At 42.2% G+C, this 21,279-nt stretch overlaps 1 protein-coding gene across 1 annotated transcript in view; it reads left to right on the top strand.

Moving 5' to 3' along the window:
- The first annotated feature begins 13,905 nt into the window (after window positions 1-13,905).
- Window positions 13,906-21,279, top strand: part of LOC106568153 (adaptor related protein complex 3 subunit beta 1) — an 85,895-nt gene continuing 78,521 nt past the window's right edge. The window contains exon 1 of the mRNA XM_014138251.3: window positions 13,906-14,224. Within this exon, the coding sequence (XP_013993726.1) occupies window positions 14,085-14,224 (140 nt within the window). The 5' untranslated portion in view covers window positions 13,906-14,084. The remainder of the gene's footprint in view (window positions 14,225-21,279) is intronic.

The following is a 21,279-nucleotide window of genomic DNA, read 5'->3' as shown; positions in this document are numbered from 1 at the left end:
AGTCACCTTAGACATAGACTGTTCTCTCTTCTACTGCATGGCAAGCTGTACCGGAGCGCCAAGTCTAAGTCCAAGAGGCTTCTTAACAGCTTCTACCCCTAAGCCATAAGACTCCTGAACATCTAATCAAATGGCCACCTGGACTATATACATTAACCCCACCTTTGTTTTTATACTGCTGCTACTCTCTATCTATGCATAGTCACTTTAATAACTCTACCTACATGTACATATTATCTCAATTACCTTCCGAGGTTCATATTGAAGATATTGGAAGAAATGTTTACATTTACTTTCGTCAGCCAACAAGATGAGTAGGACTAAGGAACAGCAAAAGCACTAGCCTATGTCAATTTACTATCCCCCACAGTACAAAAGTTGACCTATTCTGCGCAAGATAAATAAATATACTAAGCATAGTCTGGGATAGTTGTGGGATGCGATACATCCCAAATGAATACAACCGCTGGCATCAAAAAAACTTTTTTATGCAATGTGGCTGACGCAACAGATCAGAACGTTTAGCTTAAAATGTTGATAAACTATTTGGCAATTTTTTCACATTATAAATGCAGCAATATGTACATGGTAGTAGGCTATAAGCGCAAATGTTCTATTACCGGAAAACACCATTATCAAAAGTGACCACAAATGCAATTATGCTTTTATTATAAAGGCATTTTTATGGTGAAAATGATCTTCCCCAAACTTGAAACTCACGCGGTGCTTATGTATGCCAGTTAGACTCTACACCCCTTGTAAAGTGGATTAATGTGCTTAATTTTAAGAAGTTATTTGGCCACTTTAGTTGTGATACAAACCTTATTTAAACATATAGGTCTATGAGCTTGGCTACATGAGGTGTGCGACTATGATTTGAACATGTCACAAAAAAAAGGCATGTTTCTTATGCTGGGCATTTTTATTTTATTTACTCGGCAAGTCAGATAATAACAAATTCTTATTTACAATGACTGCCTACACCGGCCAAACCCGGACGACGCTGGGCCAATTGTGTGCCGCCCTATGGGACTCCAATCACGGCCGATTGTGATACAGCCTTGATTCAAACCAGGGTGTCTGTAGTGACGCCTCTAGCCTTAGACCGCTGCGCCACTCAGGAGCTCATTCACAAGTGATTATATATATTGTAACTCACAAGTGATAGGCTAATATTGTCACCCATCAGACTATTCTTGATTTAATCTTGTCTTTACATACACTAAATAATATATGTGTGACATTTGTTTTGATTTAGAATGGACCATTATCATGCACCTGGGAAAAAATACATGTCATCTATGCACTTAAATAGCGAATGGAGGAGGTTTTTCCCCGTGGTTTATTTTCATGCCAGCCAGGTAGGCTATACTCCTGTTGTAAATATAAGCAATGTGCTTAATATTAGGAAAGTTGAGAAATAAATATAGTAGGCCGAGCCTATAGAAAGCTGATGGGATCCCCCTCTTTTCATCACAACATTTGCATTGATGTCAGACTGATTAGAGGGACAATAGAGTGTAGAGTACCAGGCAGTTAGCAAGTTTGGTAGGCTACTAATGACCAGCAGCAGCTACAGAGCTTGGAGAAGCCTAATTACCATGACTAAACGGTAATGTGGAATTTGACTGCCTTCATGACTCGTGACCACAGGTGTGGGGGTAACACGGCCACTGCAACAGCCCTAGTTGTGACCAAGAAGGGGTTCTGGATGAGCAGCAGCAGTTCTCTTCCAACAGTGAAGTCATCAAAGCAAGCCTTGATGTTATCCATCAGCTTCTGGGTGAAATCAACATCAATCAATCAATCATCAACATCTTTGTCTCCCTGTGTTTGCACCAGAAGATTGGGGAAGTGGACAAGTTCTCCCTGGAGATCATTCTTGAAAAGCTCCAATTTCCTCCTATTTCCTCTGGAACGCGGAATGAGGGAGAGCACGGTTTGTTGTTTTGGAAAGTTTGTTGTTTTAAAAGTGTATTGGAAAGTTTCTTAGTAGCTAGCTAACTTTTTAGTTTGGATCCCACAACGCAGTTGGCATCAGTTGCTGGGACTGCTACTCTCTGTCCAGTTATCCTGCTGACCAAGGCCGGGTCTGAGGAGCTATTTGGCGTAGCAGCTAGCTGCCTATCAAGCCAATGGGGTTTCCTGAGGTCTTGAACGCAGCCCGCTGCGCGGTTAGCCATTGTGGCTTGGACCGTGGATTGTCCCGGGTTTGTCTAGAACCCTGCTGTTTGTTGTTTTCAATCTTCCCTGTGACCTGCCCTGTCTGGAACTTCAAGGAGTAACAGCGTAACTAACGTTGCTAGCTACCATGACAAAGACCAAAGCCGGCGATCAAAAACAGTTCTACAAGCAGTTGTTACAACAGCAAGAAAATTGCTTTAAGTGTTTTGTCCAAATACTGGTGGATTCAGCTAATAAAAGAATGGATGACCTGACCAGAGAGGTCCAGGACCTGAACTACAGCTTGCAGTTCTCCCAGAGTCAGCTCGATGATTTGAAACAGGAGAATGGCAAAATGACAGAAATCTTTAAGTAATTTAGAGAGGACATCAGTTCTGTGTGGGAATCCATGATAACAATAATGGATAAATCAGACTATCTCGAGGGACAATCAAGGCGGAATAACATGGTTGAGGATGGAATTGCAGATTCTCCACATGAGACCTGGACAGAGTCTGAGGACAAAGTGAGGGAAATATTCTCAGAGAAATTGAAGATGGACCACAGGAAGTTTGAGGTGGAGCGCACCCACAGGACTGGAAAACAAACCACCGGCCAAGGTGACAGACCCAGGCCAATAGTTGTCAAGTTCCTGAGGTTCAAGGACAAGGTAGCTGTTCTGGAAAGAGTGAAGAACTTGAGAGGAACGTATACAGTGGCTTGCGAAAGTATTCAACTCCCTTGGCATTTTCCCTATTTTGTTGCCTTACAACCTGGGATTAAAATTGATTTTTTGGGGGGGGGGGGGGGGGGGTTGTATCATTTAATTTACACAACATGCCTACCACTTTTGTTACGAACCAGCTCTGAGATCGCAACAAAAGGGAGACAACGTGGAGACAAGGAGTATCAAAATATATATTTATTAAATAAAGTAACTAAACAAAAATGAACAATTAACAATGGTGTGTGTAATCAGTAGTGTAAGTGAGTGTTTTGCATACCTGAATGTAATAATGCCGAGTGTTGAAAGGTGCCAAAGCAAACAACCAAAAAGCCACAACTACCACAACCAAAAACAACAAGGTGTCTGCATGGAGAGAGAGTCTCCCCCATGAATGTGAAAGAGGTCTTATTTATCATGGGACACACCCGGACCCAGGTGTTTCCCATGTAGCTGACGACCCTCCCAGCTCCGCCCACCGGCATCCTAATAAGGAAACAAGAACAAAAAGAGAGAATACGGCAGACAGAGTGGGAGGGTCGTCACACTTTGAAGATGCAAAATATTTTTTCTTGTGAAACAAACAAGAAATAAGACAAAAAAACAGAAGCGTGCATAACTATTCACCCCCCCTTTTGCAGCAATTACAGCTGTAAGTCTCTTGGGGTATGTCTCTATAAGCCTGTCACATCTAGCCACTGGGATTTTTGCCCATTCTTCAAGGCAAAACTGCTCCAGCTTCTTCAAGTTGGATGGGTTCTGCTGGTGTACAGCAATCTTTAAGTCATACAACAGATTCTCAATTGGATTGAGGTCTGGCTTTGACTAGGCCATTCCAAGACATTTAAATGTTTCCCCTTAAACCACTTGAGTGTTACTTAGCAGTATGCTTAGGGTCATTGTCCTGCTGGAAGGTGAACCTCCGTCCCAGTCTCAAATCTCTGGAAGACTGAAACAGGTTTCCCTCAAGAATTTCCCTGTATTTAGCTCCATCCATCATTCCTTCAATTCTGACCAGTTTCCCAGTCCCTGCCGATGAAAAACATCCCCACAGCATGATACTGCCACCACCATGCTTCATTTTAGAAGATGTTCTCGGGGTGATGAGAGGTGTTGGGTTTGCGCCAGACATAGCATTTTCCTTGATGGCCAAAAAGCTAATTTTTTGTTTCATCTGACCAGAATACCTTCTTCCATATGTTTGGGGAGTCTCCCACATGCCTTTTGGTGAACACCAAACGTGTTTGCTTATTTTTTTCTTTAAACAATGGCTTTTTTCTGGCCACTCTTCTGTAAAGCCCAGCTCTGTGGAGTGTACGGCTTAAAGTGGTCCTATGGACAGATACTACAATCTCCGCTGTGGAGCTTTGCAGCTCCTTCAGGGTTATCTTTGGTCTCTTTGTTGGCTGTCTGATTAATGCCCTCCTTGTCTGGTCTGTGAGTTTTGGTGGGCGGCCCTCTCTTGGCATGTTTGTTGTGGTGCCATATTCTTTACATTTTTTAAAAACGGATTTAATGGTGCTCTGTGGGATGTTCAAAGTTTCTGATATTTTTTTATAACCCAACCCTGATATGTACTTCTCCACAACTTTGTCCCTGACCTGTTTGGAGAGCTCATTGGTCTTAATGGTGCTGCTTGCTTGGTGGTGCCCCATGCTTAGTGGTGTTGCAGACCCTGGGGCCTTTCAGAACAGGTGTATATATACTGAGATCATGTGACACTTAGATTGCACGCAGGTGGACTCTATTTAACTAATTATGTGACTTCTGAAGGTAATTGGTTGCACCAGATCTTATTTAGGGGCTTCATAGCAAAGGGGGTGAATACATATGCAAGCACCAATTTTCCATTTTTAATTCTTAAATTTTTTTTAAACAAGTAATTTTTTTCATTTCACTTCACCAATTTGGACTATTTTGTGTATGTCCATTACATGAAATCCAAATAAAAATCAATTTAAATTACAGGTTGTTACAGGATGAATACATTTGCAAGGCAGTGTATCTTCCTCAACAAGGACTATCCTGAAGCTGTGCGCCAGAAGAGGAAAGAACTTATCCCAGCCATGAAAGCTGCCAGAGCGCGTGGGGATATTGCTTACATCCGCTGACAGGCTCATTGTCCACCCTCCCTCCCAGAAGCCTGGAAGGGATGAGAGAGCCAAGTTTGACCAAATACAATGCTATTTCTCTGTAAACAAATGAACAACAGACTTGCAGCATGTTTATAGAGAAGGGCACTCAAACATGTATTGCACTGACACAAATGACTGAAGATTGGTTGAAAGAAATTGATAATAAGAAGATTGTGGGAGCTGTACTGTTAGATTTCAGTGCAGCCTCTGATATTTTTTACCATAACCTGTTGTTGAAAAAACGTATGTGTTATGGCTTTTCAACCTCTGCCATATCGTGAATTCAGAACTATCTATCTAATAGAACTCAAAAGGTTTTATTTTATGGAAGCTTCTCTAATGTCAAGTGTGGTGTACCGCAGGGTAGCTCTCTAGGCCCTCTACTCTTTCTATTTTTACCAATGACCTGCCACTGGCATTAAACAAAGCATGTGTGTCCATGTATGCTGATGATTAAACCATACACCTATCAGCAACCACAGCTAATAAAGTCACTGAAACCCTTAACAAAGAGCAGTCTATTTTGGAATGGGTGGCCAGTAATAAACTGGTCCTGAACATCTCTAAAACTAAGAACATTGTATTTGGTACAAATAATTCCCTAAGTTCAAGACCTCAGCTGAATCTGGTAATGAGTGGTGTGGCTGTTGAACTATTTGAGGAGACTAAATTACTTGGCGTTACATAAGATTGTAAACTGTCATCGTCAAACACATAGATTCAATGGTTGTAAAGATGGGGAGAGGTCTGTCCGTAATAAAGATATGATCTGCTTTTTGACACCACACTCCAAAAAGCAAGTCCCCTAGGCTAAAGTTTTGTCTTATCTTGATTATTGTTTTGTCAAGGGTGGTCAAGTGCTGCAAGGAAAGACCTAGTTAAGCTGCAGCTGGCCCAGAACAGAGCATGTCTTGCTCTTCATTGTAATCAGAGGGTTGATATAAATACTATGCATGCCAGTCTCTCTTGGTTAAGAGTTGAGGAGAGTCTAACTCCATCACTTCTTCTTTTTATAAGAAAATTGTTTGCATAGTCAACTTACACACAGCTCTGACATACACACTTACCCCACCAGACATGCCACCAGGGGTCTTTTCACAGTCCACAAATCCAGAACAAATTCAAGAAAGCGTTCAGTATTATATAGAGACATTATTGTATGGAACTCCGTTACATCTCATATTGCTCAAGTGAACAGTCATCCTGGTTACAAAAAAACAGATAAAGCAACACCTCACGGCACAGCGCCTCTCCCCTATTTGATCTAGATAGTTTGTGTGTATGTACTGATACAGTATGTAGGCTATGTGTGCCTTTTGTATTTTTGATTTTATTTATGTAGTTCTGTCTTTGAGCTGTTCTTGTCTATTAATGTTTTGTATTATGTCATGTTTCATGTTTTGTGCGGACTCCAGGAAGAGTAACTGCTGCTTTTTGCAACAGCCAATGAGATCCTAATAAAATAAAAAATACCAAAAAGCCTGGACTGTTGTTATCATATCACACACTGTGTTGTCCCGTCCCTGCAGCTTAACATTCAGTTGGTTCAGATGTGATGTAATGTCTGTCAAAAATGCAACAGTTTCTATCTTCTCCTCATCTTCCAAAAACTCTGAAAACTGAGTTGCCTTGTCACTCTTTTGCTCTGATAATAAAGCTTAGATTTCCGCTCAAATGGCCCAATAGATTTCCAAAACCCTGCCTTTGCTGAGACATCTGACATTGTTGTCATCAGAATGCCTCGTAGCATGCGGTGTTGTAGGGATGATGTTGCTCTCAAAAAGTTGATCATTTTCATTATCGTTGTCATGACTTCAGAATACTCTTTTCCTTCACTGGCACACAGGACAGATTGATGGAGGATGCAGTGATATGATGTCTGGTCAGGGTGGTCCTCTTTCAAAAGTGCAACCAGTCCCCTCCCTTTCCTATCATGGCTGGAGCTCCATCTGTGGAGACCACTGACTTCAGAACTATCCCCCTTTTTGTCGGAATCCCTTTGATGGCCTCATGGATATCCTCTCCCTGTCTGTGTGCTTGTAGATTTGTTAAGCCCAACAGCTCCTCACAGAATTCCTTCTTTGTTTCGTTATAAAATCTGACAATCACCAGAAGCTGGGCAATTATCAGTGTTATCAAATCAAATTGCATTGGTCACATTCGCATATTTAGCAGAGTTATTGCGGGTGTAGCGAAATGCTTGTGTTTCTAGCTCCAACAGTGCAGTAATATCTAGCAATTCACAACAATACACACAAATCTAAAAGTAAAATAATGGAATTAAGAAATATAGAAATATTAGGACAAGCAATGTCGGAATGGCATTGACTAAAATACAGTAGAAAGTCGTATTCCCGGTCGTAATGCTGGTGAGTTACCGCCGCTCCGGTATCCAAAAGTTCTTTCTGGCTGTATGTAATAACACAAAAAAAAATTTGGGCTAATAATATAACAAATAACACACAAAAAAAGAACACTGCAAAGTTGCTTAGGAGCTAGAAGCAGAGCTGCCATATCTGTCGGCACCATCTTTTCTCCTTATCTAATGAAATGCATGTTGCATTCTGAATGGCCTCATCACGTTGTGAAGTTAAATCTTCAGTTAATATTTCACTTCTACTCATTGCTTTAGAATCTGACAGTGGGATCTGTTTGATCTTTTCCCTGAGCTCATCTTTTAGTTTACCTTCTAGCAAGGTGTCAGCAACTTCACACATGCATTTCTTTACCATTTCAGCGTCTGAAAATGTTTTTTTGTGTGTGTGTTTTCCCAAAACCCAAGCTATCCTCAGTGAACACTCCATTGCACGTTGTTGGGCTGCCAGGGAATTGACAAGGATTTTGCAGGACCTCTCATATTGGGATTTGAGTTGGTTAATCTTGTTTGTTCTAACCTCTGTGTTCAGGGGATACGTCTGATCGAAATTACTATGGCTGGTGTCATAATGGCACTTAACATTGGACTCACTGCATATCAAGCACATTGGTTTTGTGCTGCAGTAGTTGCGGGGCGAATGAATACATACTGTTTCGTCCACTCGTTGTAGTGGTCTGGGTGTAGCTGGTGCAGAGGAGTCAGGCACGGGACAGCAGAGATGAGTAACACAAGTAACTTTACTCAAATATTCCAATAACATGACGTAATACCGAGCCCACAATAACAGACCGAATATATACTGCTCAAAAAAATAAAGGGAACACTTAAACAACACAATGTAATTCCAAGTCAATCACACTTCTGTGAAATCAAACTGTCCACTTAGGAAGCAACACTGATTGACAATACATTTCACATGCTGTTGTGCAAATGGAATAGACAACAGGTGGAAATTATAGGCAATTAGCAAGACACCCCCAATAAAGGAGTGGTTCTGCAGGTGGTGACCACAGACCACTTCTCAGTTCCTATGCTTCCTGGCTGATGTTTTGGTCACTTTTGAATGCTGGCGGTGCTTTCACTCTAGTGGTAGCATGAGACGGCGTCTACAACCCACACAAGTGGCTCAGGTAGTGCAGCTCATCCAGGATGGCACATCAATGCGAGCTGTGGCAAGAAGGTTTGCTGTGTCTGTCAGCGTAGTGTCCAGAGCATGGAGGCGCTACCAAGAGACAGGCCAGTACATCAGGAGACGTGGAGGAGGCCGTAGGAGGGCAACAACCCAGCAGCAGGACCGCTACCTCCGCCTTTGTGCAAGGAGGAGCAGGAGGAGCACTGCCAGAGCCCTGCAAAATGACCTCCAGCAGGCCACAAATGTGCATGTGTCTGCTCAAACGGTCAGAAACAGACTCCATGAGGGTGGTATGAGGGCCCGACGTCCACAGGTGGGGGTTGTGCTTACAGCCCAACACCGTGCAGGACGTTTGGCATTTGCCAGAGAACACCAAGATTGGCAAATCTTGATGAAAGCAGGTTCACACTGAGCACATGTGACAGACGTGACAGAGTCTGGAGACGCCGTGGAGAACATTCTGCTGCCTGCAACATCCTCCAGCATGACCGGTTTGGCGGTGGGTCAGTCATGGTGTGGGGTGGCATTTCTTTGGAGGGCCGCACAGCCCTCCATGTGCTCGCCAGAGGTAGCCTGACTGTAATTAGGTACCGAGATGAGATCCTCAGACCCCTTGTGAGACCATGTGCTGGTGCGGTTGGCCCTGGGTTCCTCCTAATGCAAGACAATGCTAGACCTCATGTGGCTGGAGTGTGTCAGCAGTTCCTGCAAGAGGAAGGCATTGATGCTATGGACTGGCCCGCCCGTTCCCCAGACCTGAATCCAATTGAGCACATCTGGGACATCATGTCTCGCTCCATCCACCAACGCCACGTTGCACCACAGACTGTCCAGGAGTTGGCGGATGCTTTAGTCCAGGTCTGGGAGGAGATCCCTCAGGAGACCATCCGCCACCTCATCAGGAGCATGCCCAGGCGTTGTAGGGAGGTCATACAGGCACGTGGAGGCCACACACACTACTGAGCCTCATTTTGACTTGTTTTAAGGACATTACATCAAAGTTGGATCAGCCTGTAGTGTGGTTTTCCACTTTAATTTTGAGTGTGACTCCAAATCCAGACCTCCATGGGTTGATAAATTGGATTTCCATTGATTATTTTTGTGTGATTTTGTTGTCAGCACATTCAACTATGTAAAGAAAAAAGTATTTAATAAGATTATTTCATTCATTCAGATCTAGGATGTGTTATTTTAGTGTTCCCTTTATTTTTTTGAGCAGTGTACATAAAACAATCACGCACAAAAACCATGGGAAAACAGAGGGTTAAATAATGAACATGTAATTGGGAAATTGAAACCAGGTGTGTAAAACAAAGACAAAACAAATGGAAAATGAAAGGTGGATCGGCGATGGCTAGAAGGCCGGTGACGTCGACCGCCGAACGCCGCCCGAACAAGGAGAGGGACCAACTTCGGTGGAAGTCGTGACACTCGTCTTTGAATATACCGTTTTCAGCGTGAACTTTTTAAAATTTTTAACCAGACGTATTAACAAAGATACTGGTAACTAAGCTCCTTTTATCTGTGAATTTAACAGTTGAACCGCGGTCAAATCTTTCTGTTTCTTTCTGCCTGCTTGTCCCAAGGTTCCGCAAAGGAAATTTGGATTGATGTGATTGGGTATGATACTGCCTGTTGTATATGCATATAACCATGCGATTGGATTAGACGGGCACTAGTAAAGGTGGGCGTTGCTTCGAGAGAGAGCGAAAAAGAGGTTATGAGTTAGAGAGGCTGCTGCACTCGGTTGAATTTTTAAAGCTGTCTAAAAATAATTTATTGACTTCTATATAACAAAATGCGATGTTGTCGGTATTGGCCATTATCTGGGTCCGGGTCCAGACCATGGTCCGCCAGTTGAGTTTGGCTGATGTACAGCATGTCAGAGAACATTCCAAAAGTGGCTCCTATCAAATCAAATCAAAATCAAATAAAATGTTATTGACCACATACACATGTTTAGCACATAAAAATGTAAAGTAAATTAATCAGATTTGAAGTTTGAAGTGGATACAGGGTGCAGTGTAATCATAATGAATAGATCAGAGTACTCAAAGCTGTGGGACAGTGCACAAAGAGGAGTTTGCAGTAATGTTTGGGGTTCAGAGGTTCCACAAATACATACAGCGTATGGCAGGAAGTTTACCATTTGTACAGATCATAAACCTTTACTGTTCATTTTCAATGAAACAAAGGCAGTTCCACAGATGGTGTCTCTGAGAATCCAGAGGTGGGTAGTGATGTTGAGGGCATTGTTATGTGAATGAAGTTATCAATGTTCTTAAACCGAACTTCAATTAAACTACTCAGTCTGCCCCACCAGAGTGTGTAAGATTCTGGTTGAATGAAGCAGACGGATAGCCAGCCTAAAAGGGTCAAAACGTTTATTTATGGGAGCTCTAAAAATCCTTACAATGTACAAAGCCTTTTATATTAACACACACACACGCACACACGCACACACACACACACACACACACACACACACTTACATCAGTTGAGAACTCCACCCAGCTTTAGGCGGCTGTATTTTTCCACAGACCACCTGTCTCCTTATCTTTTGCCAGCCTAACTGTTCCCAGGCCGTTGTTTCTCTCCCTAACTTAAGGAGGCCTCTTCACCTGTTCCTTTCCCAAGGTCGTCTTATCAACTCTGCCTCCCTCGTTTTGAAGTGGTACCAGTGTCTTACTCACACACAGTATTACAATATAGTTTTTAACCCATTATTATAGCCTTATTTCGAATACATTTCAACAGGTTATAAGGTTTCTGAGTGAAATCATTTAGTCAAACCTTTAATCATATCATTTCCATTACAGGCGTACGAGTATGTCACCGTTTTCAAGGCAGGAACGTACCATGGCAACGCAGATTCCTTGAGCCGTCTTCCGCTGCTGTACATGCCCATCATAACAGCTCAGGAGTGCTGATGTTTGTGGACACAGACACAGCACTCGTGACTGCAGAGCAAGTGAGAACCTGGACAGGTAAAGAATCCAGTGCTGTCTAGAGTTAGAGAATATTCGGAAAGGGGATGACCACAACAAACAGAAGGAACTGAACTCACACCACACAGTGTCAGGAAAACAGAGATGAGTGTACGGGATGGTTGCGTTTTGTGGGGAGAACGAGTGATATTCCACAGCCAGCATGCCTGTGTAACCGATGTGAAATGGCTAGTTAGTTAGCGGTGGTGCGCGCTAATAGCGTTTCAATCAGTGACGTCACTCGCTCTGAGACCTGAAGTGGTTGTTCCCCTTGCGTTGCAAGGGCCGCGGCTTTTGTGGCGCGATGGGTAACGATGCTTCGTGGGTGTCAGTTGTTGATGTGTGCAAGGGTCCCTGGTTCGAGCCCGGGTTGGGGCGAAGAGAGGGACGGGAACCTACACTGTTACACCTGGATATCCTACAGCACATCAGAGTCACCTGGGGGTCTTGCATATGAAAGATCAGGAGATGGAGAATTGAGTCAAGACATGTAACACGTGTTAGGAACACAGAAAGGCAACAGCTCCACTCCACCCTTGGGAGTTTCCAGAAAAACCTTGGAAAAATTGCAAATGGATTACGCAAGGCCATTAATGGGGAAAATGTTCCAATGCACATTCAAAATGGATGGATGTGTATCCTGTTAGTTCTGCTTCATCCACCACTACTATAGATGGCCTACAATAGAGCTTTAGTAACCAAGGGATACCTGAGATGGTGGTGAGCGACAATGCGACCTGTTTCGTAAGTACAGAAACACAAGAATTCTTCAGAAACAACAGTATTGTGCATGTGACATCTGCTCCACATCATCCATCTTCAAATTGACTGGCAGAACACGCAGTACAGACATTCAAAGAAATGATGACGAAAAGTGCAGAAGGGAGCATAGCAGCAAAGGTGTCATGTGTTCTGTTTAGCTACAGAATAACACCTCAATCTACAACAGGACTGCTGAGATGTTATCCTGCTGAGATGTTATTAGTTATAGACTACACTCCACATTGTACCTAGTCTATCCAGACCTGAAAAGGAAAGTTGTACCCAAACAAAACAGACAGAAAGAGAACAATGACAAACGCACCAAGGGCCAAAGTTTTGGAGACACGGACCCTGTCCTGACCAGAAATTTCAGTCATGGGCAAAAATTGATTCCTGGATTCATAGACTCATTGACTGGTCCTGTCTCCTACAAAGTCATGTTGGGAGATTATAAAATGGTTCGTAGACATGTTGATCGGATTCTTGTCAGACGAGAAGGAACAACCATTTAGTTACCAGTTGTGATGACAGGCTGTTCTCTAGCTATCCAAGTACTTCTGTGGTGCAGCTTCTACAGACTGAGACTGTAAAAGAGGAAACAGTTTACCAAGAGCAGAATCCAATTTCATACTCAGAGCCTGGCTCAGAAACAGTTGGTGGCTTTTCCACCATTGAGAATGAACACTACCCCAAGTGTTCGTCGATCACAGAGGCATGCAAAGCTTCCAAGCCACTTCAAATTTGTTCTCCAAACAAGAAAAAAAAGAACGGTGATATAAATTATTTTTAAAAGACAACTGAAAGACTCACAGTAAAAGACTCAAGTGTTAAATACTTAGTTTCCCATGCATTTGAAAATCCAATTATTGTGAACATGTGAAATGTGGTATTAACGTCATTACACATACACACCACCAGGTGGTGTAGCACTTGAGTACCTATTGGTGTCTTTGTTAGAGTGTTGGAATGCACACCTGACACGTTGAGTGCAGCTGCAACTGCCTGCCTGTATCACCATGCTCTGGGTTAGTAATATATATATGTATATGTATATATATTTAACCTTTATTTAACTAGGCAAGTCAGTTAAAAACAAATTCTTATTTACAACGATGGCCTACCCCAGCCAAACCCGGATGACATTGTGAGCCGCCCTATGGGACTCCCAATCACAGCTGGATGTGATTAAGCCTGGATTTGAACCAGGGACTGTAGTGTCACCTCTTGCACTGAGATGCAGTGCCTTAGACCACTGCACCAAGTAATGCGTTTATAAAGACCTACTCCCTCACTCCTTCCAAGGTATAAAGAGTTCCATGCGTTATTACAATCGATCATTTGATATCATTATATTTTCCCCTAACCTACATTATTATGTAAAAAAGCATACATGACTCTTCCTGCATGCACAAAACCCTGTCACAGACGTTCTCATACGCTCTCAATTTAAATGGGGCATCAACAGTAGATGGGCAACAAAAATACTGCACGCTCCCACTTTCGTTTAGCGCGCACGCGCGTCATTGAATACGCCCCTCAGCTCATTTGATTGACTTGCGACCATATTTACCGTGGTAACGGGGTGGTCAGGTGCTTCATCGTTCCCTCCTGTCATGTGACTAAAACTTATCCAACTCATACTTCCGGTTCTGCATGGATGAGGGAAAAAGTTGCATGTTCATGATAAAGTTTTGTATCGCTTCCCCTTCTAATTAGCGTCATAAAACTGTCAACGACTGCAATTTTGTTTTACGATAGTTTAGCTTTTCACAATAAACATTTCTGTACACTTACGAAACGTCAAATGTTGAGTATGTCGACGAACAATTTGTCGTACAGCGACCAAGGAGGAACTGATTCAGCGGTGGAGGTTGGGCAGGAGACTACCCCGACCTCCTCCAACGCTGGGGCTGGATTTAGCCTGTTCAGCGTCGACTTTAAAAAGTAAGCCAGTTAGCTAGAAAGCATTTTAGTAACTTGCTTGTGTGTAAGCTGTGTTTGCAATTTAATTAGCTAGTTAACATGGCTGGTGGTGGTAGCTAGCTAGATATACAGCTGCCAACCCAGTTGCATCTTTAGCTAGTCTAGCTGGCAATAGATGTTATGGTAGCTTCAGGCTTGAAAACGCTTTTGTTGATAGCCAGCACTTATCAAAGATGCAGTTTGCGTGGAAGACATGTTGACATAAACAAACAAAAAAAGATGACAAACAGGCACCCTTTTTAATACTAGCACACATTTTACGTTACACACCATCACGTCGTTTTATGTTGTAGAGCTGTACAGCGTCAGATTATTCTAAACGAATAGCTACATCAAAATAATGCTTGCTGTGCTATGCACATAGGCTATCCTCAGTTGTAGAAAAAAATACATCTTCTTCCCCTCTCACTGTCATAAACTAAAGTGACTACTATACATTCTCAACACTTGTAAATCCTTGTAAACTACCCATTCAGACCCTTAAAAAATTAAAAAGAGATGAAATGGAACTGACAAAGTGTACAAGGTGGTCCTCGGCTGTCAGCGTCAAGTGATGATACCGCTAGAGGGCAGTCCATCATCAGTTTGGCCATCCTGTTGTCATGATGTAAGTCAGGGCCTGTATTCACGTAGGATCTCAGGGAAGGTGTGCTGAATTAGGATCAGTTTTGTATAGCCTAATCTTATTCATTATGATCTTGTCTGTGAGCCCAATAGTTTAGTTACTCAGTTGTATGATTTGAGAGGGATAACTGTGTTTCCCAAACCATGCCCTGGGCATTGGGATCAGTTATTATTTTACTATCAGTAGGCTAGTCTTTTCCCCAGCTGGCTCCAGACAAGGCCATTTTGTCTCGCAGTCTCAGACAGTCAACCATTATATGAAATTTCATTCAACCTGAGTATCTTTGAAGCTTTGAATTAGCCACTGTTAGTTTGTCTGTATTTCTCTACAATTGGTCCTATTTCTCATGTAGACTAATCGTTCTAGCAGTTTTAAGAGGTACAAGTATAAAGGTTTCATTAAATGTTTGAGCTGTGCAAATGCCATCATTATAGAATGGAATGTCTACTGGTATATCTGGCATGTCTCTACTTCTATCTGTTCTTCAGTGTTCCATGTAGCCTATTGTTGCTCTGTTTAGCAGCGGACAGTAGAACAGCTTCAACTATCTCGGTTTACGTCAAGCAGTGACTTGTCAGCCTAATGTTTAATGTGGTGTGGCCCTCAGTGAATTCTTTAATTCCTCTCACATGACAGTTGGCCTGTTTGGACGTTTAGGGCCAGTAGGCCAGGTCTGATAATGGAAACTAGATGACCCTTGGTTGGGCTGCAGGGCTTGGGGGGGAAATGCCTGGATGTGAATGATTCCACTCTCTCTACAAACTATGACACATGATACCTAGGCTTTACTCTGAGATCTAGTAGGGAGTCTGTCCTAAAGGATTATCAGTATAACATAAACTAGTAACCTAACCTTGGCTTATCAGGCATTCATACATTAACTCACTCTTTCACAGGCATTAGTCTAATTCCCTTTACATTATATTGTTCAAATGAAGAGGGTTTTTTCTGGAACTTCCCAAACTCAAGTCAGTGGCCGATAGCATTGTTGTATTAAACCAACTCACTAGCCCCACACCTTTCGTATATCTGTATTGATTGATTGAATGGGTGTTAGCATAGGGTAGGTGAAGGTTTTATCCCATTTAATACTTTTAGATCTACTGGAAGATTAATTTCTGAGAATGTTGCTCTGTGTAGTTCTCTATCTTGCAATGATTGTACCATAACACTAGATGGCAGACTTGAATGGTAAATCAGAAAGCAGTGAATCACTGATGGAGTTTTTATGGCTTTTATTTTTTTACTTGCCTTTGTTATGCATTTATTGGCAGTGAACTTAATCCTCTCTTGCACCTTTTTGCTCATAAAGATATTAATAGATGGCCTTTGTCTGAGTCGGCTTTCTCCAATGAAATAAAATGAGTCAGTTTGCGGTTTTAAATGTTTGTCGTGTGACAGTCAGGGGCAAAGCCACATTCCTGTAGATTAACCTGATTAGCCTGGGCTCTTGTTACCTCATGGTCTACTCTGCTTCTCTGCTTGCTGGCCCTGACTGCATCACAGCACAGCAACATGTGACTGACTGGCTGGTTGTCCTCAAGTGATCAGCTGCTTCTTAAAACGCCATATTATTTTATCGTGGTTCAGTCTCCCATGTTATATGTATTTTATGAGGACCTGGTTTATTTCAATGGGGCGGGCATTTCCATCTTAAAGGACCTCTCTGCACCAATGTGATGTTCATAGGAGCATGTCAAATAAAAGTGATTAAAAAAATGTTTTTTCTAAGGCATATGTGCATTTTTCAACAACTTCCCATCCTAGAAATTAGGAATAAGCAAAGGCTTTAATTTCTGGTCAAACAGATGGAAAAGGCATTTTAGAAATCTTCAAGAAAAAGTCTTAAACGGTATTAGAAGTACATTGAAACACAAATACCCCTGCCAACTAATATCAACACTTATATTTAGTTTCGGAGAAATGATTTGCCTTCTTGAAGTTTAAGAAACATTGCCTTGTAATTCCTTACCAAAAACCCACATATTTAAGATATTTAAACATTTCTAATGAAAGTTCACAGAAGTAATAAGTAAAGTTAGACTAGTGTACCAATTAGTTAGTGTTTTTACTGATATCAAGCTTGTTTATGAATTATTAAGTAATTAAAACTCGTAATTCTGTTACCAAATCGCTAATCATAGTAGTCACAAACCACAGTTGTGTCACCTGCTACTGTCCTCATTTCCACTGGCATACTGTTATGTTTTAGTTTTTTCTCCTTTTTCTGTCATCTGGTGGTCAAAGCAAGACTGATAAGTCTGGACAACAGTCTCCCTCTCTCTTCCGCGCTGTCTCCTCCCTCTCTTCAGTTAATGTCACATCTCCTGTCTCTTACTGACACATACCATGACACCTAACAAATCAAACTTTATTTGCGTAATGTGCCGAATACAACAAGTGTAGACTTTACCGTGAAATGCTTACTTACAAGCAGTTAACCAACAGTACAGTTCAAGAAGAAGAAAATATTTACCAAGTAGGCTAAAATAAAAAGTAACACAATAACAATAACGGCTATATACAGGGGGTCCCGAGTCAGTGTGCAGGGGTACAGGCTTGTTGAGGTAATCTGTATATGTAGGTAGGGGCCAAGTGACTGCATAGGTAAGAAACGAACAGCGAGAAGCAGCAGTGTACAAGAGGTGGGGGTCAATGTAAATTGTCCGGTGGCGATTTTTATGAATTGTTCAGCAGTCTAATGGCTTGGGGGTGGAAGTTGTTGAGGAGCCTTTTGGTCCTAGACTTGGTGCTCCGGTACCGCTTGCCGTGCGGGAGCAGAGAAAACGGTCTATAACTTGGGTGACTGGAGTCTGACAATTTTCTGGGCTTTCTTCTGACACCGCCTATTATATAAGTCCTGGATGGCAGGAAGCTTGGCCTCAGTGATGTACTGGGCTGTTCGCACTACCCTCTGTAGCGCCTTATGGTCAGATGCCGAGCAGTTGCTATACCAGGCGGTGATGCAACCGGTCAGGATGCTCTCTATGGTGCAGCTGTAGAACCTTTTGAGGATCTGGGGACCCATGCCAAATCTTTTCAGTCTCCTGAGGGGGAAAAGGTTTTGTCGTGCCCTCTTTACGACTGTCTTCGTATGTTTGGACCATGATAGTTCGTTGGTGAATGTGGACACCAAGGAACTTGAAACTCTCGACCCGCTCCACTACAGCCCCGTCGATGTTAATGGGGGCCTGTTCGTGCCGCCTTTTCCTGTAGTCCACGATAAGCTCCTTTGTCTTGCTCACATTGAGGGAGACCTACCCTCTTTGCATTTACTTTAGCAAGCACCCTCACCCACTGAGCACCGGACGTCTATGGACGTTGAAAAGTCAACCAATCATAGACGTCTATGTTTCACAAGTTTGGACAGCACAGTAGAGTACTGTAAAGTAGAGCACAGAACTTTTATGTACCTTAATAGCAAAATTGTATGCCATCTGTAAATACGAATAAAATGGTTAAGTTACAAGCCTAATTGGTTTAGCCACAAAAAAAGGCAGCAACCTTCCCGCTAGCCGTAATTGGCTGAGATGAGTGGGCTGGACTTGCCGAGAGATGAGTTTGGATTGTGTCTGCCATATAGCACGCCTCTGTCTATTTGAGCTGTTCTGTATGTCTAGGTAATCCTGTCTAACACTGCTTTAAAAAATATATATTGTATCACGTAGTAAAACTGCATAAGTGTTGCTCTCCTCTTTCTGGAGGACTGATTTTTGAAATCAGTGAAATTTGAGTATGATAGCTAAGGAGATGGAGAAAATGACTGTCTCTGGATTACATCTTCAAGCTAAGGGCAACCATGGCATCTGACAGGAGACGCGTCCATCCATGATGTATGCAGGTAAGATAGTCTAGCTAGCTACATTTTCAGATATTACACATTTCAAATTTTGGCAAAGTGCTTTAATTTCAAGTTAAAGTGTACTGTTAGCTAACTAACGTTAGCTGGCTGGCTCGCTAGCTAACGTTACCTGTACGATCGTATTATTTGTATCTCAGAGCCATTTGCTTGGCTAGTTATAGCCTAATGTTAGCTAGCTAACATTGAACCTGGTGGGTTAGCTACCTGCATATTAATGCAGGGTAGGAACGTCATGAGTTGGGATTATGGTTCATTGTTTAGCTAGCTAGCTACATGTCTTAACCTCTATGGGCTAGGTGGGACGCTAGCGTGCCACCCGTGGTGCACTCCATCAACAGCAGGTGCATTTCAAGAGCGGCAAATTTGAATCCAAATAAATGTCAAAATTCAAATTTTTCAAACATACAACTATTTTACACCCTTTGAAAGATAAACATCTCCTTAATCTAACCACGTTTTACGATTTCAAAAAGGTTTTACGGCAAAAGCATAAATTTTGAGTATGTTAGGACAGTACATTTACAAGAGTTGTGTGTAATGTTTTGTCAAGTCAAAGACAGGGTCACCAAAACCATAAAACCAGCTAAAATGATGCACTAACCTTTTACAATCTCCATCAGATGACACTCCTAGGACATTATGTTAGACAATGCATGCATTTTTAGTTCTATCAAGTTCATATTTATATCCAAAAACAGCGTTTTACTATGGCATTGATGTTGAGGAAATCGTTTCCCTCCAATAACCGGCAGTCAAGTCAGCGTCACAAATTAAATAATTAAAATTAGAAAACATTGGTAAAATATTATATTGTCATTTAAAGAATTATAGATTTACATCTCTTGAACGCAATCAACTTGCCAGATTTAAAAATAACCTTACTGGGAAATCACACTTTGCAATAATCTGAGCACTGCGCCCAGAAAAATACGCGTTACGATACAGACTAGACGTCATGTTGGGGAGATCTAAAATCGAAAATACTATGTAAATAATCCATTACCTTTGATTCTCTTCATCAGATGTCACTTCCAGGTATCACAGGTCCATAACGAATGTAGTTTTGTTCAAAAAAGCTCATCATTTATGTCCAAAAATCTCCGTCTTGTTAGCACATGATCTAAGCCAGCCGGACTTCTCGTCATGAACGAGGGGAAAAAATATATTTACGTTCGTTCAAACATGTCAAACGTTGTATAGCATAAATCATTAGGGCCTTTTTTAACCAGAACATGAATAATGCATACTCTTTTATAACGTATTGGAACGAGGGTACCCAACATGAACTCGCGCGCCAGGTGTCTAATGGGACATCATCGTTCCATGGCTCTTGTTCGGTCAGATCTCCCTCCAGAAGACTCAAAACACTTTGTAAAGGCTGGTGACATCTAGTGGAAGCAATAGGAAGTGCCAAAATATTCCTCAGCCCCTGTGTTTTTCAATGGGATAGGTTTAAAGTCAATACAACACATCAGGTATCCACTTCCTGTCAGAAAATGTCTCAGGGTTTTGCCTGCCAAATGAGTTCTGTTATACTCACAGACACCATTCAAACAGTTTTAGAAACTTTAGGGTGTTTTCTATCCATATATAATAAGTATATGCATATTCTAGTTACTGGGTAGGATTAGTAACCAGATTAAATCGGGTACATTTTTTTTATCCAGACGTGCAAATGCTGCCCCCTAGCCCTAACAGGTCAACAAAAGACTCCACTATGCAAGTAACCATTTCGGGTGCGTTTGTAAATTCAGTCTGGCCATCTACACCGATTCCAGAGCACTCATCTGAGTGTGCCAGAGCGCAGAATAATTGATGAATTTACGAACGCTCAACACCGGTTGAATATGGCTGGTGTCAGTAAACGTCGGGGAAAATGTGTAATTAAATTGTTGCCAGCAGCACAGTTAGACACCAACGCTCTGGATAACATGAAAACAGCCTAACCAGCTCTGCTTGGGCGAGTAAAATGGGGTGTTCTCTCATTTGTCTGGAAGTAGCTAGCCAATGTTAGCCAGTTAACTTGGGTGCTTGACTGGCGTTGTGAGGTCAGTCCGTTCGGATCAACCCTACTCATCGGCCAGAGCGTCCAGTGTGCGCTCTGAATGCTCCCAATTTATGAACGGACAATCTGATAGCACAGTTGCAATCACCAACGCTCTGGATAACATTGCAGCCTAACCAGCTCTGCTTGGGCGGGTAATGTTCAGTGAGCTGTTCTCATATTTGTGTCTGGAAGTAGCTAGAAAGTTAGCTTGGGTGCTTGTCTGCTGCTGTTAGTACAGAACGCTTGGATCAACCCTTAAAGAGATGGGAGGCGCTGCAGTTTAAGAGGGTGCGAACAATGCTGAATGGATGTAGACAAAGAAGGGCTCTCCAGTAGTAGTACCAAAAAATTAAAGGCCATTTCTCAAAAGTGAGTTTACATGTTTATCAACTTTCAAAGCAGAATTACTTTACCATTGTTCCTCAACTGTAGTGTATGATATACCATTTTGTAGCTCTGAGTCTCTACTTTTATCCAATATA

Source organism: Salmo salar, chromosome 01, assembly GCF_965601325.2.
Source record: "Salmo salar chromosome 01, fSalSal1, whole genome shotgun sequence".
NCBI lineage: Eukaryota > Metazoa > Chordata > Actinopteri > Salmoniformes > Salmonidae > Salmo > Salmo salar.
This window is presented reverse-complemented; position numbering and strand designations above follow the sequence as displayed.